Source organism: Oncorhynchus keta, chromosome 2 (assembly GCF_023373465.1).
Source record: "Oncorhynchus keta strain PuntledgeMale-10-30-2019 chromosome 2, Oket_V2, whole genome shotgun sequence".
Lineage (NCBI taxonomy): Eukaryota > Metazoa > Chordata > Actinopteri > Salmoniformes > Salmonidae > Oncorhynchus > Oncorhynchus keta.
The window spans coordinates 34,961,462-34,986,980 of NC_068422.1; the positions used below are offsets into that span (position 1 = coordinate 34,961,462).

At 43.6% G+C, this 25,519-nt stretch overlaps 1 protein-coding gene and 1 long non-coding RNA gene across 2 annotated transcripts; both read right to left on the minus strand.

The window, feature by feature from the left end:
* Window positions 1-2,511: 2,511 nt before the first annotated feature.
* LOC118361250 (formin-2-like) lies at window positions 2,512-15,612 on the minus strand. The gene is made up of 3 exons (XM_052475875.1): window positions 15,423-15,612; window positions 13,825-13,966; window positions 2,512-4,556 (listed from the first exon to the last, which is right to left on the minus strand). The coding sequence occupies exons 1-3, from the start codon at window positions 15,515-15,517 to the stop codon at window positions 4,410-4,412; spliced, it is 384 nt and encodes a 127-aa protein (XP_052331835.1). The 5' UTR covers window positions 15,518-15,612; the 3' UTR covers window positions 2,512-4,409.
* Window positions 15,613-15,730: 118 nt separating this feature from the next.
* On the minus strand, window positions 15,731-24,903 carry LOC118361691 (uncharacterized). The gene is made up of 5 exons (XR_008076416.1): window positions 24,456-24,903; window positions 22,083-22,245; window positions 18,186-18,652; window positions 15,970-16,210; window positions 15,731-15,852 (listed from the first exon to the last, which is right to left on the minus strand). It is a non-coding gene; the product is annotated as an uncharacterized LOC118361691 (long non-coding RNA).
* Between the last annotated feature and the right edge of the window lie 616 nt (window positions 24,904-25,519).

The window sequence follows — 25,519 nt, forward strand, 5'->3', positions numbered from 1 at the left end:
ACAGTAATGTACTTAATTGCTACCCAGATGCACAAAGTATACAGTAGTAGTGGGTCAATTTCCTCAACAACTTTGAACTTCAAGGCTAAACTTCTCAGCTGTTTTGGTCTGTAGCTACCAAGTTGTAGCAGCATGAAACGCACCAGTGCACATGCGTAGATACTCTGTGTGACTGTGTGAGTGCTAATTCAGAGAGGAAGAGGCAAAGCGAGAGGATTTACCTCACCCAAAAACCTGTCTACCTGAGATAAGCAGACCAAGTGGGGATTGAATGTTTTTTTCCACTTTCATTTCATTCTGCCTGTAGCTTTAGAATCGGTTCCTGTTTAGACGTATTTGGTCACGTTCGCATGGGTCAACCAAAAACTCCCTAATGATTTTTTGACAAATAGTGCCTCCCACTGTGCCGCAGCCGGCTGCGAGATGGAGACCCTCGAGGCTGCGCACAATTGGCCCAGCGTCGTCCGGGTTAGGGGACGATGCTGGGCGGGGCAGACTAGGGACTCCTGTGGCGGGGCGGGCGTATGCACGCTGACTCCTATCGTCAGTTGTACAGTGTTTCATCTGACACATTGGTGCAGCTGGCTTCTGGGTTAAGCGAGAAGTGTGTCAAGAAGCAGTGCGGCTTGGTAGGGTATGTTTTCGGTATTTCCAGCGAAGAGACAAGACTGTAACTACCAATTGGATATCACTAAATTGGGGGTAAAAAGTACCACAAAACAAATGGTGAAGTCGATGACCATTATTGGTCATCACCTTTCAAAGTGTGTTGCATTATGGGGATAAATATTGGCTGACTTGCACCTACAGTTGAAGTCGGAAATTTACATACACTTAGTTTGGGGTCATTAAAATTTGTTTTTCAACCACTCCACAAATTTCTTGTAAACAAACTAGTTTTGGCAAGTCGGTTAGGACATCTACTTTGTGCATAACACAAGTCATTTTTACAACAATTGTTTACAGACAGATTATTTCACTTATAATTCACAGTATCACAATTCCAGTGGGTCAGAAGTTTACATACACTAAGTTGACTGTGCCTTTAAACAGCTTGGAAAATTCCAGAAAATTATGTCATGGCTTTAGAATCTTCTGATAGGCTAATTGACATCATTTGAGTCAATTGGAAGCAAGTACAGGCTGGGCGCAATGCCAAAACCTGAGAGGTGAATGCATTGTCCGAGAAACTTCAGTTGAGGAAACTACCTGGGCAAAACTGCTTGCAATGATTTCATGATGCTGTGTTGAGTGAAGTGGGTTGAGGTGGAGCATCACCACTCACCATTCTGGATGTCCTTCATGTCCAAGTGGATGCTAGACATGAGGATCCCCACGTTCTGTGATCGCTTGGTGTTAATTAATTAATTGTTGCCACTTATCCCACAAACATTATGCAAATTATAAACTTGTCTAGTCGAATTATTGTGATTGTCAGTTTTCCCTTCCAGTTCAGTTCTCCACACATATCATATTTTCGATGAGGGGGATCTAGAATTTGTAGATCTTAGAGACATCTCAACTTATTTATCACTTGAACCCATCACACTGATAATGCCGTTCATATGGAGATAAGTAGGAAAGCATTTCCAAATATTGCCCACTAAATATACAGTAGTATATGTTCATTGTGCTCTTATTTCCTGTGATTAGATGTTCATCAAATTACGTTTTCCACAAACCACAAATTGCAGGCTGGGTATCAATGGCAAGACATTTGAGTATTTAAAAGTCAAATGTCACAACAACAATGTGAGAAAATATTGGCAGATCACAAATATATTAAGTTAACTGCTTAAGATTGTGGAGTCTCAAAATATTGTTTATCTTCTACAATAATTATCCATCATCACTCTCTTTTACTATTGTCACACCCTGGCCATAGAGAGGCTTTTGTTCTCCATTTTGGTTTGGCCAGGGTGTGACTATGGTGGGCATTCTAGTTTCTTTTGGGCATTCTAACGTCTTTCTATGTTTTCTGTTTCTATGTTTTGGCCGGGTACGGTTCTCAATCAGGGACAGCTGTCTATCGTTGTCTCTGATTTTTCAGCCTGTTTTTTCACCGTAGTTGTGGGTAACTGTCTGTGTTAGTGGCCTGTATAGCCCTAGTCAGCGTCACAGTCGTTTTTGTTGTTTCTTGTTTTGTTGGAGACATTTATAACATTAAAAGAAAATGTACGCTCACGACACTGCAGCCATATCCCTGGTCCAGTCATTTCCCTCATGACGTTCGTGACAACTATATGTCACTATATTGTGCCTAGTAAATCACACATACATTTACAACTGCTGATGAGGTTTTAATATATATTTAAATATATTGTCACGCCCTGACCTTAGAGATTCTTTTTATGTCTCTATTTGGTTTGGTCAGGGTGTGATTTGGGGTGGGTATTCTATGTTCTATTATTTGTATTTCTTTTTAATTTCTTTTAATTTTGTTGTATCCAATTGTTAGTAGTTACTATATTGTCTCATCGCTACAACTCCCGTACGGGCTCAGGAGAGATGAAGGTCGAAAGCCATGCGTCCTCTGAAACACAACCCAACCAAGCCGCACTGCTTTTTAACACAGCACGCATCCAACCAGAAAGCAAGCCACACCTGGTGACAGCTTGCACCTGGCAACCTGGTTAGCGTGCACTGTGCCCTGCCCGCCACAGGAGTCGTTAGTGCGCAATGAGACAAGGATATCCCTACCGGCCAAATCCTCTCTAACTAGGACGACGCTATGCCAATTGTGCGTCGCCCCACAGACCTCCCAGTCGCGGCCGGCTGCGAAAGAGCCTGGGCGCGAACCCAGAGTCTCTGGTGGCACAGCTGGCACTGTGCAGTGCCCTAGACCACTGTGCCACCCAGGAGACCCTATTATTTGTATTTCTATGTTTAGCCAGGTAGGGTTCTCAATCAGGGACAGCTGTCTATCGTTGTCTCTGATTGAGAACCATACTTAGGTAGCCCTTTTCCCACCTGTCTTTGTGGGAGGTTGACTTTGTTTATGGCACATAGCCTTTAGCTTCACGGTTTGTTTTGTAGTGTTTATTGTTTTGTTCGTCGTCTTTTCTAATAAAAATAATATGTACGCTTGTCACGACTTCTACTGAAGGTAACTCCTCTCCCTGTTCGGGCGGGGCTCGGCGCTCGGCGTCGCCGGTCTACTAGTCGCTACCGATCCCTTTTTCACACCTGGTTTTCAATTGCTTTGATTTCTGTGGGTATATAGGGCACCTGTTACCTGCCGTAATTCGTGCAGGATTAGACTTGTGTGTATTGTGCTCGATTGTATTTGATGTTTGTTGTTTTTTCGCTATTACGCACGTGTATGTAAAGTGTCGGAACTGTGTTTGTTCCTCCGTGTGTGTTTCGTATTGGTGGACTATATTATTAAACACGCTTCTCAGACATCCCTGCTCTCCTGCGCCTGACTCCTACACCTCTCACCAAGACGCATGTTATCACAACGCTCACCACGCTGCACCTTGGTCTCCTCCTTTTGACGGCCGTGACATATACTGTATATTAATAAGCCAACAGCCATGGACAGTATCATATACAGTACAGATGTCCGATCTTAATTTGACCAGTTGATCATTACATGAAAATAATCCTGCCGCAACAGGACATGTGCATCTGAATTAAAATGTGGATTATAATTCATTGACATTTTTATAGGGGTTGATTTTTAGTTGGGACATTTTTAGTTAGGACAAATCAAGTCTGACATTTTAAAGTGGAAATTACAAACTTTAGAAGCCTTTATAACCTATAATACACTACAAGTGTGCATTTCCTGCTGTTCAGGGCAATTGTCAGTGACAACAGTGATTACATTAAGATAGTACACCTGTATGGTTTACAGTAGATTTTCCCTGTGACCACAGTCAGGCTGAGTATGCAGAGTGACTGCTGGGTAATACGGTTGTGTGGTGAGTGTAGATAGTAAACCCCAGCCTCAGGCATACCACTTTGATGTGCTCCAGATCACACAACTCACAGTGGAGATAAAAATATAATAATTGAACATGGAGTCAGTTACATCACTGAACTCCTGCCTCTATATCTAGCTAAATGGTTTCCAAACACACTGTGGACATGATATAATTTAATTTCAATGCTAAAAGGCAAGCAGCATGAGCAATATGGGTGCATAATGGTGGTACTACACTGCAGATAATATTGTCTGATGTGTTCATATTGAAGATATCACATTGTATATAATTTTTACAGGATCTACAGAATAACTATTCCCCTGGAGAATATAATAACACTTTAATCATAAACTGTTTTATTAATTTACAGTAAATTGACCATTCAAAACATTTTCCTGATGTGAATTGCTGCGGGAGTTTCACCTTCACAGTTCAGGATCCAAAACATCTGCAACCAGAACCCAACACCTCTCCTCCGGTTCATACCCCTCCCACTCCACAAGGTACTGAAGGCCCCCCACCCGACGCCTCGAATCCAGGATGGAACGAACGATGTACGCCGGGGCCCCCTCGATGTCCAAAGGGGGTGGAGGGACAGATTCCTGGAGCGGACCAGCCACCACCGGCCTGAGGAGAGACACATGGAACGAGGGGTTAAAATGGCCCCACCGTGGACCCAAACCGCGGACCCAGCTTCCGGCAGGGCAGGTCGCTTCTGGAGATGGAAACGGGCGGCCTCCCATGTCTCCTCTGCACGCCTAAACCAGTCTTCCAACGCAGGAGTCTCGGTCTGACGTTGATGCCACGGTGCCAGAACCGGCTGGTACCCCAATACGCACTGAAAGGGGGAGAGGTTAGTGGAGGAGTGGTGAAGCGAGTTCTGTGCCATCTCGGCCCAGGGCACAAATGCTGCCCACTCCCCCGGCCGGTCCTGGCAATAGGACCGCAGAAACCTGCCCACATCCTGGTTGACTCTCTTTACCTGCCCGTTACTCTAGGGGTGGCTAATCCCAGACGTTCCATGAACACCTTCCAAACTCTCAATGTGAACTGGGGACCCTGATCCGACACTATATCCTCAGGCATCCCGTTGTGCCGGAAGACGTGTGTAAACAGGGCTTCCGCAGTCTGTAGGGCCGTAGGGAGACCAGGCAGCGGGAGGAGATGACAGGACTTAGAAAAACGATCCACAACGACCAGGATCGTGTTATTTCCCTGTGAGGGAGGAAGATCCGTTAGGAAAGACGCATCCACCTCCACTATGAATGCCAAAGAGGGATACGGATGGGCCTGCACTGGAGCCGAAGTAAACAGAGCTCTTAGTTGCCAAAAAGCCCTGTCCGCCTAAACCGACCACTGCAACCTTACAGGACCCCTGTTCAGCAGTGAGGTAATGGGCGCAGCAACCTGGCCAAAAGCCCGGATAAATCTCCGGTAGTAATTGGCAAAACCTAAAAATCATTGCACCTCCTTTACCGTGGTGGGAGTCGGCCAATTACAAATGGCTGCAAGGCGGTCACTCTCCATCTCCGCCCCTGATGTGGAAATGCGATACCCTAGGAAGGAGACGGCCTACTGAAAGAACAGACTTTCTCAGCCTTGACGTACAGGTCATGCTCCAACAGTGGTCCAAGTACCTTGCGCACCAAGGACACATGCTCGGTGCATGTAGTGGAGTTAACCTCTTAGGCCGCCCCATCCCGCATACGGGATCGTGACTACAGCCTCAAGCTCATTACCATAACGCAACATTAGCGATTTCTGAAAATTGCAAAATAAATGAAATAAATATGCCTGTCCTCAAGCTTATCCTTTCTTAACAATCCTGTCGTCTCAGATTTTCAAAATATGCTTTAGAACCAGAGAAAATCAATCATTTGTGTAAGAGTGGTGATAGCTAGCTTAGCATTTAGCGTTAGCATTTAGCACGCAACATTCACAAAAACCAGCAAAGGGATCAAATAAAATAATTTACCTTTGAAGAACTTCAGATGTTTCAATGAGGAGACTCTCAGTTACATAGCAGATGTCCAGTTTTTCCTGAAAGATGCTTGTGTAGGACACAACGTTCCGTTTTGTTACTATGCATTTGGCTACCGAAACTAACCGAAAATTCAGTCACCTAAACGTCGAACTTTTTTCCGAATTAACTCCATAATATCGACTGAAACATGGAAAACGTTGTTTGAATCAATCCTCAAGGTGTTTGGTCATATATCTCTTCATTGAAATGCCAGTCCTAGACACGTGCATTCTTCTCTGATTCGGATGGAAAAATACTGGGACCTGACTTTTGCGCACCAACTTCCACGCAGACACCATGCGACACATGGTAATTGTAGGCTCTTATGGCCAATCTTCCAATGATATGCCTACAAATACGTCACAATGCTGCAGACACCTGGGGGAAACGATAGGAAGTGTCCGTTGATTCCTCCATTCACAGCCATATAAGGAGATCATTGAAAACGTGCCTTCAAAAATCCTGTTGATTTCCTGGTCACTCAAACATCTTGGTTTTGCCTGTAGATATTGTTCTATGGCACTCACAGTGAAAATCTTTACAGTTCTGGAAACGTCAGAGTGTCTTCTTTCCAAAACTATCAATTCCAAGCATAGTCGAGCATCTTTTCGTGACAAAATATCGCGCTAAAAACGGGCACGTCTTTTTATCCAAAAATGAAATACTGCCCCTAGAGTTCTAACAGGTTAATCAGAATGTTATCGATATACACCACTACACCCTGCCCGTGCAGGTCCCTGAAAATCTCTTCTACAAAGGACTGGAAAACTGATGGAGCATTCATCAACCCGTATGGCATGACGAGGTACTCATAATGCCCTGTGGTGGTACTGAACGCTGTCTTCCACTCGTCTCCCTCCCGGATACGCACCAGGTTATACGCACTCCTGAGATCCAGTTTCATGACGAAGTGTGCCCCATGCATTGACTCAATCGCCGTGGCAGTAAGAGGTAGCGGGTAACTGTACCTCACCGTGATTTGATTGAGACCTCTATAGTCAATGCACGGGCGTAAACCTCCATCCTTCTTCTTCACAAAAAATAAACTTGAGGAGGCGGGTGAAGTAGAGGGCCGAATGTACCCCTGACGCAGGGATTCACGGTGGAGACCTGGTCTGGACTTTCCACCGTGGTAGCACCAATGGAAACCCCTACACACCTCTCTGAGCACTCTCACGACCACCCCGTGAGAGCCCTCTGTTGTCGGGAAATTGTGGGGTTATGCAGAGCCAACCAAGGAAGGTGTAGTGCCACAGGAAACGCAAGAGAGTCAATGAGAAAGGGACTGATTCTCTCCTCATGATTCCCCTGCATAACCATGGCCAAGTAGATGGTGTCCTCCTTGATTAGCCCGGATACTAATGGTCGACTATCTAGAGCATGTACCGGTCACTCTCTCCCCTTCTGAGGGAGGTGGGTGCACAGTGGCCAGGTAGAGGTCCAGTTGTAACAAGAATACCTGGCACTGTGCTGCCGTTCCATCATACTCCCTGGGAAGGGAAAGACGTATCCCACTGGAATTCTCTCCGGATGGAACGGGTGGAGACAACCCCGGTTTGTGCTGGTCGATGCACTGGAGAGACTTCCTGTCTCTCCCAGCGGCCCATGGTCTGGACAACGTGATCCATCATGGCACCAAGATGATGTAACATGGCCGAATGTTCCTGGACGCGCTCCTCTAACCGGGGTACCTGCTCCTGCTGACTCCATTGAAGGTGTGCCATTCTGTCAATGGTGTGTCAATGGAGGGGAAGTCAGGTGCAGGAGAGCAAAGCATAATGAACAGGCTCACTTTTATTATAGTTCAAAAAACGAAACCACAACATCAATCAAACACACTCAAAAAACAGAACATAAAAAAATAAAGCGCGTAAACTAACACCACATGACATGAAACAATTACACACAAAACATGATGGGAAACGAGGGTTAAATACAAGTAGATTTATTGGGGAAATGAAAACCAGGTGTGTATGGAAACAAGGCAAGACAAATGGATATATGAAAAATGGAGCGGTGATGGCTAAAAAGACGGTGACGTCGATCGCCAAACGCCACCCGAACAAGGAGAGGAGTCGACTTCGGTGGAAGTCGTGACAGTGGACCTCGCTATGTGCACGGAGGCATTGTCATGCTGAAACAGGAAAGGGCCTTCCCCAAACTGTTGCCAGAAAGTTGGAAGCACAGAATCATCTAGAATGTCATTGTATGCTGTAGTGCAGGGGTGTCAAAGTCAAATGGACGGAGGGCCAAATAAAAAATTTAGCTACAAGCCGAGGGCCGGACTGTTCGAATGTTCATTGAAAAATTTTTAAATGACGCATATAGTCTAGTGAACCTAATTGAACCTACTGAAAACCTAACAAATATATTCCAATATGATCAGATAAATAAAGCAATATTTTCTTATGGCTCTGTCAGTAATCTTTAATTTTCAACAGACACAAAAGACAAATTTCCTTTATATAAAAATCCCCATAACATGAACATTAAATGAAAGAAACCGGTATTCAAGGCACCATCAGTAGCCTATATTTTCTATTTTAGCAAAAGTGGGCTAAATTTACTTCAAAGAAAAAAACAATAATAGCAATTTTCTATCATCCACTCAACTGAAATATTTTAAAAATATAATTGGATTGAAATACAATAAAATAAAGTGCAAAAATCTATTAATCAAAAACAACACTTTGTTTAAGGAGAAGTAACATGCAGTGAAAACAAATATTAAACTTTAACTTTTAAACTTGAACTGAGTAAAAACTCTAAATATGTGATTGCACAGTAATGTTCACTTGTTTGAGGTTGAGGGTGATACTTGGTGGTGTCCCATCTTTTCCACAAGTTCATCAATGTTCGGGGTAAGGCTCTGAGCTGAGGAAATCCTCAGAATTGAGTGGAGGTGTTCAGCAGTAAGTCGACTTCTGTGTGATGTTTTGTTCAAGTTCATCAAAGAAAACAGTTGTTCACACAGGTATGTGCTGCCAAACATAGACAACGTTTGAGCAGCCTGGATGCGCAGCTGGGGCATTGTGTCGGGGAGGAAACGGGCGAACTCCGCAGCACCCACTGCCGCATATTTTGCCCTCAGTGCATCATTGCATTGGAGGTCAATCAACTCCATTTGGAGGTTTGGTGGTGAGCTTTCCACGTCAACAGCAAATGGGTTACCGAGCAGTTCCAACCTGCTTTTTTGTGCTTCAAAGTCAGCAAATCGGCGTCGAAAGTCAGCGGCAAGCATACCTATTTTATCAGCCAACTGTGCGCTCGGGAACGCACTGGTAGAGAGCTTCTCTTTCATGGTCTGGCAGCTGGGAAAGTGGCTCAAATTTTCTTTCCGCATCTGCGTCTCCCACAGAGTCAGTTTGGTTTTAAATGCCTTCACTGTACTGTACATATCAGAGATGACACGATCCCGACCCTGCAGCTGCAAGTTCATTGCATTCAGATGACTCGTAATGTCACACAGAAAAGCCATTTCACACAGAAACATTTCGTCTCGGAGTTGTGTTGTGTCTTTCCCTTTGCTGTCCAAGAACAGACAAATCTCCTCACGAAGCTCGAAACATCTTTGAAGCACCTTTCCCTGGCTTAGCCATCGCACCTCTGTGTGATAAGGCAAATCACCATGCTCCGTTTCTAACTCCGTCAGAAATGCCTTGAACTGGCGGTGATTCAAACCTTTGGCTCTGATAAAGTTAACTGTGCGCGTGATGATGCTCATTACATGCTCCATTTTCAAGGCTTTACCGCACAACGCTTCCTGGTGTATGATACAATGATAAGCTGTCAGCTCACCTGTCGCGTTTTCCTCTTGCATCAGACTCACATTTAAAAAGAGTTGCCTTTTTTTCTGGGCAAACTTCGTCACAAACTTTAATCATGCAGTTTTTGATGAAATCCCCCTCCGTAAATGGCCGGGCTGATTTAGCGATCTCTTCTGCCAAAATAAAACTGGCCTTGACAGCAGCCTGGCCTTGTGATTTGGCTTTTTTGAACAGAGCCTGTCGAGATTTGAGGCCTCGTTTTAATTCCTCTGCCTTTTGTAGCCTTTGTTCCATGTCCATATTCTTGTTTTTGTCCGCGTGTTTCGTTTCATAATGTCGTCTCAGATTATACTCTTTCAGTACCGCCACACTTTCTCCACACAGAAGACACACAGGTTTTCCAGCTACCTCCGTGAACAAATACTCCGACTCCCACCTTGTTTGAAACCCCGGTTCTCAGTGTCCACCTTCCGTTTTGCCATTTTTGATGGGTATCTGAAAGTTAATTTTACTGTGATGCTGACAACTGCTGTGCCAATAAATATTGAAATGAAGCAGCCTACTGCTCGGTGCGTCACCGTTGCATTGTGGGAAATGTAGTATTGGTGCGTGTAAAGATCTGCGGGCTGCCGGCTTGCTGCGGTCTGCGGGCCGGTTCTAATAATAAATCAAGATCATCCCAGGGGCCGTAAAAAACCTTCTCATGGGCCGGATGTGGCCCGCGGGCCTTGACTCTGACATATGTGATCTAGAATGTCATTGTATGCTGTGTTAAGATTACCATTCACTGGAACTAAGGGGCCTAGCCCGAACCATGAAAAAACAGCCCCAGACCCTTATTCCCCTTTACAGTTGGCACTATGCATTCGGGCAGGTAAAGTTCCCCTGGCTTCCACCAAATTCAAATTTGTCCATCGGGCTGCCAGATGGTGAAGCGTGATTCTTCACTCCAGAGAACACGTTTCAACTGCTCCAGTCCAATGGCGGTGAGCTTTACACCACTCCAGCCGACGTTTGGCATTGCGCATGGTGATTTTAGGCTTGTGTGTAGCTGCAAGGCCATGGAAACCCATTTGATGAATTGTGCTGACGTTGCTTCCAGAGGCAGTTTGGAACTAAATAGTGAATTGCAACAGAGGACAGAATATTGTTACGCGCCTCAGCACTTGGCAGTCCCGTTCTGTGAGCTTGTGAGACATACCACTTCATGGCTGAGCCGTTGTTGCTCCTAGACATTCCACTTCACAATAACAGCACTTAATAACAGTTGACCGGGGATGCTCAAGCTGGGCAGAATTTTTTGGGAAAAGTGGCTTCCTATGACGGTGTCACGTTGAAAGTCACTGAGGTCTTCGGTAAGGCCCTTCTACTGCCAATGATTGTCTATGGAGATTGAATGGCTGTGTGCTTCATTTTATACCCCTGTCAGCAACGGGTGTGGCTGAAATACTTTGAATGGGATACACTACCGGTTAAAAGTTTTAGAACACCTACTCATTAAAGAGTTTTTCTTTATCTTTACTGTTTTCACATTGTAGAATAATAGTGAAGACATCAAAACTATGAAATAACACATATGGAATCATCTAGCAACCAAAAATGTGTAAAACAAATCAACATATTTTATAGTTGAGATTCTTCAAAGTAGCCACTTTGCCTTGATGACAGCTTTGCACATTCTTGGCATTCTCTCATCCAGCTTCATGAGGTAGTCAACTGGAATGCATTTCAATTAACAGGTGTGCCTCGTTAAAAGTTAATTAGTAGAGTTTCTTGCTTTCTTATTGCGATTGAGCCAAGGACAGAAGATAGCCCAATTTGGTAAAAGACTAAGTCCATACTTTGGCAAGAAAAGCTCAAATAAGCAAAGAGAAACGACAGTCCATCATCACTTTAAGACATGAAGGTCAGTCAATCTGGAAAATGTCAAGAACTTTGAACGTTTCTTCAAGTGCAGTCGCAAAATCCATATAGAGCTATGATGAAACTGGCTCTAAGGACCGCCACAGGAATGGAAGACCCAGAGTTACTTCTGCTTCATAGGATACGTTCATTAGAGTTAACTGCACATCAGAAATTGCAGCCCAAATAAATGCTTCACAGAGTTCAAGTAACAGATACTTCACAACATCAACTTTTCAGAGGAGACTGTGAATCAGGCCTTCGTGGTCGAATTGCTGCAAAGAAACCACTACTAAAGGACACCAACAAAAATAAGAGACTTGCTTGGGCCAAGAAACAGGAGCAATGGACATTAGACCGAAATAAATTTGTCCTTTGGTCTGGAGTCCAAATTGAATATTTTTCATTCCAACCGCCGTGTCCTTGTGAGATGTGGTGTGGGTGAATGGATGATCTCTGCATGTGTATTTCCCACCGTAAAGCATGGAGGAGGAAGTTTTACGGTGTGGGGGTGCTTTACTGGTCACACTGTCTGTGTCACGCCCTGGTCGAAGTATTTTGTGTTTATCTTTATGTATTGGGTCAGGCCAGGGTGTGGCATGGGGTTTTTGTATTGTGGTGTGTTTTGTCTTGGGGTTTTGGTGTTGGTATTGGGATTGTAGCTTAGTGGGGTATCTAGCAAAGTCTATGGCTGTCTGGAGTGGTTCTCAATCAGAGGCAGGTGTTTATCGTTGTCTCTGATTGGGAACCATATTTAGGCAGCCATATTCTTTGAGTTTGTCGTGGGTGATTGTCCTTAGTGTATTTGTTCCTGTCGCTGTGTTAGTTCACACAAGTATAGGCTGTTTCGGTTTTTGTTTCGTTATTTACGTTCTTTGTTTTGTAGTGTTTGTGTTTATTCGTGTTTACGTTGTTTATTAAACATGGATCGCAATCTACACGCTGCAGTTTGGTCCGACTCTCCTTCATCACACCAAGAGAACCGTTACAGTCTGGGATTTATTTAGAATTCAAGGTATTATTAACTAGCATGGCTACCACAGCATTCTGCAGCGATATGCCATCCCATCTGGTTTGGGCTTAGTGGGACTGTAATTTGTTTTTCAATTGGACAATGACGCAACACACCTCCAGGCTGTGTCAGGGCTATTTTATCAAAAAGGATAGTGGTGGAGTGCTGCATCAGATGACTTCCCAAAATGAGATTGGTTTGGGATGAGTCAGACCACAGAGTGAAGGAAAAGTAGCCAACAAGTGCTCAGCATATGTGGGAACTCCTTCAAAGCTGTTGGAAAATAATTGCAGGTTGAGAGTGCTAAGAGCGTGCAGAGTTGTCATCAAGGCAAAGGGTGGCTATTTGAAGAATCTCAAATATAAAATATATTTTGATTTGTTTAACACATTTTTGGTTACTACATGATTCCATATGTGTTATTTCATAATTTTGATGTCTTCACTATTATTCAACAATGTAGAAAATAGTCAAAATAAAGAAAAGTCTTGAATGATTAGGTGTTCTAAAACTTTTGACCGGTAGTGTACTTAGTACATATAGTGTATGCTCTTCACTGCAGCTCTGACTGAGAGAGTATGAAAAGTGAATCAGCATGGGGTTCTGCTCTTCGCCATTCATTCAAGTTTGTCTGTATACCTCTGAATACACAGAGGTAGTCCCTCTAGAGGGAAGAGCACGCACAAGGCTCTGTCCCAATACTCTACTAACCCCTCTTTAATATCCTCCCTTCCTCTGTGACCACTTATAGCTGAAATACTCGGCTAGTGCTCTACCATGGTACTTAAATCTATCAAATTCTTTTCGATCAGTGGCTGACAGAAAAGGAAATGTAGAAACTTAGGATGGGAAGCTGTGTAAGACTATTAGGTCAGAGCCACAGAGCAGCAGTCTCAGGGGAGGAACCACATGACCGACTGGCCTGCCACAGCGTCTCCCAGTCATCAGTGTGGGTTTATTCGCCACACGCCACTCACTGGCTCTGCACCTCACTGGGCCTAGAAGCCAGGGGGATGCCAGTCCCCACACCACATAATCACTGTCTAGCTACAGTACATCACTTCCTCATGTCATTCACAGGCAAGGGACTAGAGTGATGGAGAGAGGGACAGCAAGAGACAGAGACAGGGATGGGACCAAAGACAGGCAAGGGACAGACAGACAAATGTACGCACACACAATGTACAGTACCTGTTTGGCCTTGGACTTGGTGATGGTGTCTGATATTGGCGTGTTCTCCTTCATAGAACTTTTGGAGAATAACTCCACAAACTCATCAAAATCCACTGATGGCTCCTCGATCTTCTCCCAGACCAAAGAACCACTCGCATCCCTCAAGTAGAAGACAGAAAGATCTCCATTACATTTCTATCATTGGATCTTTATCCTGTTGATGTATGCACTCTTAGAGAAAAAGGTGCTATCTAGAACCTAAAAAGGGATCTTCGGCTGTCCCCATAAGAGAACCCTTTGAAGAACTCTGTTTGGTTCCAGGTAGAACAGTTTTGGCTTCCATATAAAACCCTTTCCACAGAGGGTTCTACATGGAACCCAAAATGGTTCTACCTTGAACCAAAATCGGTTCTCCAATGGGGAAAACCAAAGAACAATTTTGGAACCCTTTTTTCTAGAGTGTACCTCAAACTTACAATTCAAAATGTCTGACATGTTGTGCTTTACCGAGCCCCTGAATACAGAGAGCAGTACCACAGTACCTCTTCAGACAACTACTGTACATTACATTTCCAATAACTTCATATAAACCCACCACTATGTGGTGCTTTTACACCTGGATTGTTTGCTGTTTGGGGTTTTAGGCTGGGTTTCTGTACAGCACTTTGAGATATCAGCTGATGTACGAAGGGCTATATAAATAAATTTGATTTGATTATGTCCACTATAAGGTGGACTTATTTTCTGACATGTCACAGTACTACAGTATTATAGCATGCATGACATCTTTATGTGTGAAGTCAAGTACATCAGTACCAAAGCACATCACAACACCCGTTTCAACTCAAACACCATCTCATCAAACTCTTTTCCCACATCTTTCTCTCATTTTACACTGGGTTCCCATCTCTATAACATGGCTGATCTTAATCTTCAGCAGAAAACTTCTTATATAGTTTGGTAAGGAAAGCCTCCATAAATGTCAATGATCCATCTCTACCTTTTGCATTTTCATTCATGAGTTATGTTGATGGTTTTCTCATATAGCTAAACAGGTAACTATGGATAAACATATACACTGGCTATACAAAACATTAAGAACACCTCCTCTTTCCTTGACTAGGTGAATCCAGGTGAAAGCTATGATCCCTTATTGATGTCACTTGTTAAATCCACTTCAATCAGTGGAAATGAAGCGGAGGAGACAGGTTAAAGAAGGATTTTTAAGCCTTGAGACAATTGAGACGTGGATTGTGTACTATATCTGTGCCATTCAGAGGGTGAATAGGAAAGACACATTATTTAAGTGCCTTTGAACTTCAATGGTAGTAGGTGCTTGGCGCACTGGTTTGTGTCAAGAACTGCTACGTTGCTGGGTTTTTGACACTTAGCAGTTTCCTGTGTGTATGAAGAATGGCCCACCACCCAAAGGACATCCAGTCAACTTGACACAACTGTGGGAAGCATTGGAGTCAACATGGGCCATTATCCCTGTGGAATGCCATTCCCTGACGAATTGAGGCTATTCTGAAGGCAAATGTAATGTTTGGCAATGTAACGTTTTGTACACTCAGTGTATATCTAAAGTGATTGGACTAAAGTGGACTAGTAATTACTTTTTAGAATGCAACTGGATCCTGGTCCAGTAGAGAGGCTTCATGGGCTTGGGGGGCTCGATGGGGGGCTTCTGAGGGCCAGCCTCCTGGGCCATGGAGACCTTGAAACCTCCGGGAGGGCGAGGAGGGCCAAAGCCTGGGGTAGATGGAGGTCCACTGCTGGGGGGTGTGGGCGGAGGAGTGGGGCCCTTACCTGGTAGAGGGGGTGGGGGACAGGTCCAAAGCACTGCAGGGGGGTGGAGGTGGGGGGTCTGCACATACCAGGTAAAGGAGGAGGAAGGGGTGGAGGAGGAGGACCAGCCCCACCAGAGAGAGGGGGTGGTGGTTGCCCTCCAGAAGGCTGAGGTAGAGGATGAGGGGGAGGAGGAAGAAGAGGAGGGGGTATATCTGGGGTGGGGGGAGGTGGTGGCTGGGTACCACTCTGCTGCTGCTGTTGGCAGATCCAGACAAAGCCATGGTTATGGAGGGAGGAGGAGGAGATCAGTGCGACAGAGGCTGAGAAGGGGATTGACCCTCCCTTGAAAGGCACTTCAAATCTAAAACCCACCTTCACAGGTGATGTCTATACGGAAACCTCCATCCCCTTCTTTCATGTGTGGTTGACACCCCCTAAGGCCACAGTATTGTCCCTAGCCCCACTCTCCTTAGAGTGGACCTCCAATCTCCAGAGATGCATGCTGGATTTCCAGTGCTGCGATCTTTATCCTCAAGTCATTGATGATCCGCTCCAGCCCAGGAATATCACTGCCATTATCTTCTTGTGACAGATTTCCTGACTTTGATGAATTCTGTCAGGAAAAAAATAATTTCAGACCCACTCTTCCAGCAGCAGCAATAACAAATACAAAACATTGTACATATTAATATTACATGAAGTGATGTTTTGAAGCCCTTCTTGAAGGATGTAAACTGTCAAGCAGGATTACATTAACACTTTTCAAGGAATGTACTTTCTAGGCCTAGTATACCACATGCTATATTTTGAATAATTTCTCAGACTTAAAACCTAGTGGATGTGACACGCCCTGAGTGAAAAGGGTAAAACACCCACAACTGAGCGTGTTTGGTTGCAGGGGTTTGGACCATTGTAAGTTGAGGGTAAGGTCAGGATCAGGGAAGGCCACATGTCTAGACTCCATTCTTGTAGCTCCTGGGTAGATAGAACAGAGATGGGGAGACTCTTCGAAGATTTAACCCGCAAGATGATCAAAGTCTCAATGAGCTCCAAAGAGGCCTTGTGAAGAGTGCAGAGCCCAGAGTTAGATGCACATATTACAACAATGTCTATAGTTACTCAGGGCTGCCCTGAACAAGGCAGTTAACCCGCTGTCATTGAAAATAAGAATTTGTTCTTGACTGACTTGCCTAGTTAAATAAAGGTAAAACATTTTTTGATAACCTGGACCAGGTTGGAGGCACTAGTTTGAAGCTTTCTCTTGAGTGGGCAGCCTGATGAAAGCCAGTCAATATTTAAATCACCCAGAAAACATACCTCTATTTATATCATAAACATTATCAGGCATTTCATACATGTTATCCAGATACTGACTGTTAGCACTTGGTGGTCTAATACAGCTTCCCACCAGAATGGGCTTTAAATGAGGCAGATTAACCTATAGCCATATTATTTTAACAGTATTTCATGAGATCCGGTCTAAGCTTTACAGGAATGTGGTTCTGAATATAAACAGCCACACCTCCACCTTTGGCATTTCTGTATTTTCTGTAAATGTTATAACCATGTATTGCTACCACTGTATCATCAAATGTATTATCAAAGTGAATTTCAGAGATTGCCAGAATATGAATGTCTGTTACTAGCAAATGAATGATTTCATGAACCCCTGATCAGTGTCCTTCCTATCCTGCAGCTCAGTTCACAAGGACAACTGTATCTTTGTTGTGTCTGGGTGGTTTCATCCACAGCATAATTACTAACTTGACCGTGTATATTAAAGAGATATTCAATGTCTGATTTGTTATTGTTACCCGTCTACCAATCACTGCCCGTCTTTACATGAGGCTTTCGAAAAGCTCCCCTTACTTTGTAGTTGAATCTGTACTTGAAATCCAATACATGACTGTTGTAAGTATGGAGGACAGAGGATTGGGTAGTCATTAAAAAATAATGTCGATCCCTATGATTTCGCACAGAGTGAGTCCATGTAACTTATTATGTGATTTGTTCCGACATATTTTACTCCTGAACTAATTTAGGCTTACCTAAACAAAGGGGGTGAATACTTATGCAACAACTATATTTTAGTTATTTAATTTACATTCATTAATAAACATTTGTAGAACTTCCTTTTTACCTTGACATCATGGATTATTTTGTGTAGAATAATTGCAAAAAGAAAACACAATTAAATCTATAGAAATCCCATTTTGTAATTACACAAAATTTTGAAAAAATTCAAAGTGGGTGAATACTTATGAAACCTGTATAGTTATTATAGGACAAGCCTGACCTCTGTTGGAAGAACAGGAGTGATATCTACATGCTCTGTCATTATACAAAATATATCAAATATAACCACAAGAGGACAGTATTGTATCAAAACCTGTCTGGGACTGGGTATTAGTTAACTTAAGAGCAAATAAAAGACTCCAAAGATCTGTTATCCTCCTGAGGCACTCACAGTAATTTTCCATTCAGTTGAATGTGGCAAAACATTTTCAATGTCATCCTGTTTGAACATACGTTCTTCTCTGGAGCTCTGCTTGAGGTGGTACACAACAAAAACAGTGTTGAAAACATACCTGAGCTGGCTGTGGAGGGGGCCTCAAGGCCTTGATGCGGCCTGGGGTATGCCCTTCATGGGGGCACCCAGAGGTGGGAGGGCAGGCCGAAAATAGCCCAGGTATATAGCTGGTCCTCCTGGGGAGAGAAGGCAATGAACATGCATTTTTCAGTATCTACTTTTAGATCTATATTTTATTCACACTAACACAGTACCATATACTGTAGTAACACCGTATAATAACCAGGTGGATACTACAGGTGATCATAACCGGAACGTTTTACCAACATTATTTAAATTGATTTGGTTTACTTATACACACAAATATAGAAAATTGTGCAAAAGAGGACAGCGGACATACAAAATGGCAGATATCTATTTAATATACAGTCAATAGCTGACAGACAAACAGGAAATCACATTTACTTATCTTCAAGGAATCAATCCTATGTCTGTTGATTCCAGTTCAGATGACATTCACCAACACTGCCAAATAGAGAGGGCTTTTACTTTCTGAATTGAACAAATACAAATGTCTACTTTTCAAAAGTGAGGTAAGGTACAGTGTTTGCTAAGCACAAGGCTCCCTATAGTAGAATGCAACCTCTGGCAAATTGCGAGAAGCTAAAAGTTAACACCACCTTCAAAGCCAATCTCATTCATCTGAGGTATGAAAAGTCTTCTTGTTACTGTGTATATTCTATTAGTTCCGCTTAATGCATGAGAGTGTATTCCTTAACAACTGAACAAATTATTTTCCTGGGAAATGGTTGTGAATGGTTTCCACTGTAGAAAGCAGTTTCAGCACAGCACAGTAATATGATATTGACTACATAACCAGATAGAATTGGACAATTCTCAGGGCCCAATTGAGTATGAATCTGAACGTATTGCGAATCATAATTCAGAGACCATTACATAATGACTTTCCATCTATGTAAGAATCTCAAGCCATTCCAATACTGTGCATGTCAAGTGTGTGTGTGTTTATGAGTGTGTGTCTACACTTTAGGGACAAATATACAATACGCATATTGCTGACCTTAGGTATCGCTCTCTCTGTGCAGTTAATGCCAGAACAAAACAATAACTAGAATCACAACTACAGCACAGACCCAGAGGAAAACATGATCAAAACCTGTTATAGCATCCTACTCTGTAACATCAACCTTAATAAAAGGTAGCATTACAAAAATGGGAGAAAGGAAAGAAAAAAGACAAAAGGGCAAGAGATTGAGTGAGAGAGAAAGACAAACGAGAGAGAAGGGAGAACAATGGGTGAGAGAGAGCAGCATTGTCAAATGACAATCATGTTGACTCTGGTCAAGTTGAATAATGCAGAGCTGGGGGTCCAATCCCAGAACCAGGTAGGGACAGTGAGAGGGGACAAACCCAGGCACAGTGAGCATTCTGATGCTCTACGCAAGCAGTGTGTGTGTGTGTGTGTGTGTGTCACAGAATGACTGTTTTTTGAGGCATGCATGCGTGTGTGTGTAGGTACTGCATGAAAACATGTGTGAATATGTGTGTGCCTGTTTGTTAGTGTGCATACTTTGCAGGGAAGTTCTGTATTTCTATGTGAGTTTGTGTGCATGTTATGTTTGAGTGTTTGTGACTATGTGTTTACGTATAGTGCCAGTCAAAAGTTTGGAAACACCTACTCATTCCAGGGTTGTTCTTTATTTGTACTATTTTCTACATTGTAAAATAATAGTGAAGACATCAAAACTATGAACATACAATTATATTTTATATTTGAGATTCTTCAAAGTAGCCACTATTTGCCTTGGTGACAACTTTGCACATCTGGAATGCATTTCAATTAACAGGTGTGCCTTGTTAAAAGTTCATTTGTGGAATTTCTTTCCTTCTTAATGCGTTTGAGCCAATCAGTTGTGTTGTGACCAGGTAGGCATGGTATACAGAAGATAGCCCTATTTGGTAAAAGATCAGGTCTATATTATGTCAAGAACAGCTCAAATAAGCAAAGAGTAATACAACGGTCCGTCAATGTAGAACATTTCAATAACTTTAATAACTAAGTTTCTTCAAGATCAGTTGCAAAAACCATCAAGCGCTATGATGACACTAGCTTTCATGAGGACCGCCACAGGAAAGGAAGACCCAGAGTTACGTCTGCTGCGGAGTACAAGTTCATTACTGTTAACTGCACCTCAGATTGCAGCGCAAATAAATGTAACAGACACATCTCATCATCAACTGTTCAGAGGAGACTGCGTGAATCAGGCCTTCATGGTCTAATTGCTGCAAAGAAACCACTATTAAAGGATAACAATAACAAGAAGAGACTTGCTTGGGCCAAAAAACAAACGCTATAAACATTAGACCGGTGGGAGTCTGTAAGTTGGTCTAATGAATGCAAATGTGAGATTTTTGGATCCAACCGCCGTGTCTTTGTGAGATGCAGAGTAGGTCAACGGATGATCTCTGCATGTGTGGTTCCCACCGTGAAGAATGGAGGAGGAGGTGGGATGTGTGGGGGTGTTTTGCTGGTGACATTGTCGTGGGAATGATTTATTACTCAAGGCGCACCTATCCAGCATGGCTACCAGAGCATTCTGCAGTGATACGACATCCCATCTGGTTTGCGCTTAGTGGGACTATCATTTGTTTTTCAAAAGCACAATGACCCAAAACACACCTCCAGGCTGTGTAAGGGCTATTTGACCAAGAAGGAGAGGGGTGGAGTGCTGCATCAGATGACCTGGCCTCCACATTCACCCTACCTCAACCCAATTGAGATGGTTTGGTATGAGTTGGACTACAGAGTGAAGGAAAAGCAGCCAACAAGTGCTCAGCATATGTGGGAACTCCTTCAAGACTGTTGGAAAAGCATTTGATATGAAGCTGGTAGAGAGGATGCCAAGAATGTGCAAAGCTGTCATCAAGGCAAACGGTTGCTGGAATGAGTAGGTCTGTCCAAACTTTTGACTGGCACTGTACATAAACACATTGTCACAAACACTCAGACATAACATGCACACAAACTCACATAGAAAAACAGAACGTCCCTGAAATGTATGCACACACACCAATATAGTACCACACACACACACACACACACACACACACACACACACACACACACACACACACACACACACACACACACACACACACACACACACACACACACACACACACACACACACACACACACACACACACACACACACACACACACAGTGCAGCCAGAGACAAATGCTCAACTGTTCAGACACAAATTCTGCTTTGGTGGCTGAGTAAAAGAAAAGCAGCTCTGACAACATGTCACACCAATGAAGGAAACATGACAACCCATTGCCGCACGACACAAAGTTCAGTCCCTATGAAGATACTGCAACAGGGAGCACACACACACCCATACACACTTATACACGTGTGCATACACGCACACATGCATGCAAACAGACAATTTATGAAATCTATTTCTAGTCTTGAAAAAATACTAAGTTGCGAAATCTATATTTGAATCCTCAGCCTAAGAACCTGTCATCTGAGTGGATTCAGCTGCCACAGGCATGTGATAAAAATGGCACTGACAGCGTGCGTGCCTGACGAACTATGCGGGATATATTATAATCACACACATGAGATTACATCTGTGAACTGTTACTTGGAAAATAATTTTTACATTTATGAAATCAGCTTTCATATGGTCAGCCTGTCCATAAGAACAGTTCTCAACATAATGGAATGCTAAAAGATTAAAAGGTAGAGTAGATAGGGAGGTAGATGGTCGATCAGGTAGTTGATACATAACCCAGAATACATTTGTTAGAATTACTTTTTTCATGTACTCTCATTCAGTGAACAATACTAACAATGATCGATGTGATATTTGTTGAAATGGCAGCAGTGAAACAATGTGCTGAAGTAAAGAGTTGGTTCTCACATTAAAGGTGGCTGTGGACTGACAATGTCTTCATGCTGCTCTCTGAAAAAGCCACTAAGGGGCTGCAGCAGCCCCAGGCCCATCATACGACAACACAATCTCTCCGCCTCACCGTTCGCTCCCTCCCCCTCCTGCAGACATAGACGCTCCAACAGGGGGAGACCTGGAGAGAGAGAGAGAGAGAGAGAGAGAGAGAGAGAGAGAGAGAGAGAGAGAGAGAGAGATTCAGACAATAGATATCCAGGGATGACACGCACTGTTATGAAGATATAGATACTGCAGATAAAGACATGAATATTGATGATAGAGCAGAGGGCTTTTTTAGGGGATATGTAAGATATCAGATTCAGCCTCGAGCTTTTGATCTGTATCATTACATGGGGAGAGAGGAGGACGTGCTAATTATCCTACAAAATGCTGAAACAAAAACCAGATACACATTGTATGGATAGTTTTAGCTCCCACTAAGTAGCTAATGTATCACTGTGTGTTATTTTGTCCCGTGCCTAACAACACTCGTGCCAATATATCCTCCAAACACTGGCTTCTCTGGCATGAACACTTAAATATAGTATTGTAAAACAGTATTGTGTTAGTACTATTATTTTATATATACTGTGATTTCAACTGATCTGCACAACATGTATTGGTCCTGAGGAGGCCAAAAGAGGGCACCTTCTTAGAAATCACATGATGAAAATGTCTTTCTGCAAATGCCACAGTTTAACCTTCACATTAACAGCTGGCATTTAAACAGTACTGTACAAACCATCAAAATAACAGTATTTATCAGGGCCATCCTGGTCAATCCGTCTTAGGAGGAGGGGAGGAATAGTCATACCACATTGCTCAGCTGTGTGTGGTATGAAAGTGATGGAGAAAGTTGTAGATGATGGGAGTCGTAGATGGTGGAATTATTATAGAAATCACTGTGATATTCTGAAAATCTGTGAACAGTCCTAGACAGAGACAGGGAAGAGACAGGTAAAGGCCTGATTTTGTAATCCAAAGGCTCCTCTGGTCACAATGCCATGACTTGGGCCTTGCAAGGAGAGGAGAAGAACTCCCCTACTGATACATGTTCTACTGGCAGGTGATTCATTTAAAACAGTCATACTATAAATCCTCTATAATGCTATTATAAACATGTTATAACGTGAATTAGCGCTAAATTCGCACTAAAACATGTGAGCCACAGAGAAAAATGTGGTTTAAATGTTTAAATGTCACATTTACTCATGAAAATATTGGCAAATTTCAATTACATACCACTAACAATGAAGGAATGAAGGAATATAACAGTTTTATCCGTCGCGACGCTGCAAACTAGGTTTTAACCGCGCTGTGAATACGATTGGATCTTGTTCGCGAGGTAGCAAAAACATTTTTAGCAATATGAAACTAATTCTGGTCCTTGCAGCGGATGTTTGTTGGATTTTGATCAGGTAAAAATGAAAAGCTATTTTAGCTATCTAGCAGGGTGATTAAAAGAACATGAAGAAATTGAAATGATTACTAAAATACGATGTTGATCCGATTTCGTGCAATAGCCGCCACTCTTTCAGATACACGTACAGTATTATGATGAACAACCTTATCCAAAGGAATAAAAGTGACACACATGAACAAAGAACAACAACAGCACCAGCAAAACAGTTGACAGGCTAGTGACCTCTGTCCAATTTAAACTCTGCTATCGATGTCCTCTGAAACAGATCCATGTCACATGACTGATTACTCCAATAGCTGAGGTAAACCAGGGCCAGACTGGATATCAAAATAGTCTGGCTGACCCGGATAGAGTGATAAACTAATCATCAAGCTTGACAGCTCAAATCTTGGGCAAGACATAGCAACTTACAACTGTATCAAGGAATGATCTGAATAGCTAGCTATGGTTGTGCTGTGCATATGTGAAGGAGTGTGATTGTGGGTGTGTGTATCCCTCCCAGACAGTCAGGCAAAGAATGGCATTGCCATGGGTGAGTGATCATTTTCACACTCCCTGCTCTGCTGCAGGAGCTGAGAGACAAAAACGGCTGAGCCACAGACCATCAGCATTCTGTAGCCCAATAATACTGAGATAGGAGGATATTCATGTCAACGTACTGCTTAATAAGGAACAGCACAGTATGTTCTTACAGGGGTCGATCTTCACATTCAGTATACTGTATCATTACATTACATGACGTGATGTTTAATGTTTAAATGTACATATTTATTCATGGTTATTGTAGTTTTACATGATGATAATTATCATTACACAATCCCATAATCTCTGTTGGGCAAAAAGGCATCTAGCCACAATATTTACCTCCTTCCCACCAATGTTACTCTATAATTTATGAAGCACCTCTACTCTCAGTCACTTACCAGGGAAGACATCTTGATAGTGTCCCGTGGTAGTGGTCTGGACACCTGAGAGGCATTGTCTGGTGCATGGGGTCAGACTTGCCCCTGGATAGCCTCTCTCTGAACCCCCACGCTCCTGGAGGTCAGTGGCGGCCTCATGCCTCAATCTGAGGCCTTCCATATCCTTGGTCCAGTCTGCAGAATGACTGAAAGGCCCGGCGATACTGCAGGACCTCTGCCTGGGGGTTCTCCATCCCTGGGGCTTGTGGCCCCCAAGTCCTGCCCCAGAGGCTGGCTCCGTCATTCAGTTCCATGCTACTCACACTTCTGGATGAACCTGAGTCCAGTCCCAACCTGAACCCCTCAATGGCTCTACCTGCCCCATCAAAACTCTGGCTCTGATTCAGCTGGGAGGTCAGCACTGGTTCTCCAGGTCGTCCTGGGTCTCCTCAGCGCTCTCATAGGACGTGGTGCTGGAGTTGGTGTCTGGGAAGCTGTAGGTGCTGGTGGTTTTGGGCAGGGGGCTGTTGCTGCTCCCCTCCGTATCTGCCGAGGAGGGGCCACTGTCGCTTAGTAAACCTAAATCTGACTCCCCCCAGATGCAACCCTTTCCTCTGCCTCTGATTGTCTATGCTCAGCACTTTGGTCTGGTCCTGCAGTATCAGTACCAACAGGTGTCTCATCAACCTGTCCCTTGTCCAGGTCTGGTCCCAGAGTGGAGCCTACCTCCTGTGGGTCAGAGGGGTCAAGGGCCAGGGATTTAAAATCACCATCTGTGGTGGGGGAGGTGACCCCCTCAGCCAAAGGGACAGTGACTCTATCCAGGACCACATCAGTGTTCCCATGATTCTCCCTGATACCTTGCTGGATGTCAGAGAGCAGATCCACATGAATCACATGCTCATCCGTAGCAGAGTGGAAGCCGTAGAGGTCCCCGTCTGATTCTGAGCTCGTTCTCCGGGACTCATCCGACATTGTCAAGTGGCCATGCTCTGGGTCACCATCCGACATCATTCTCAGCTCGTCTGCAGAGAGGCTAAGGCTGACCCCACCAGCTCCCTCCAACTGGGACCCCTTGCCATCCA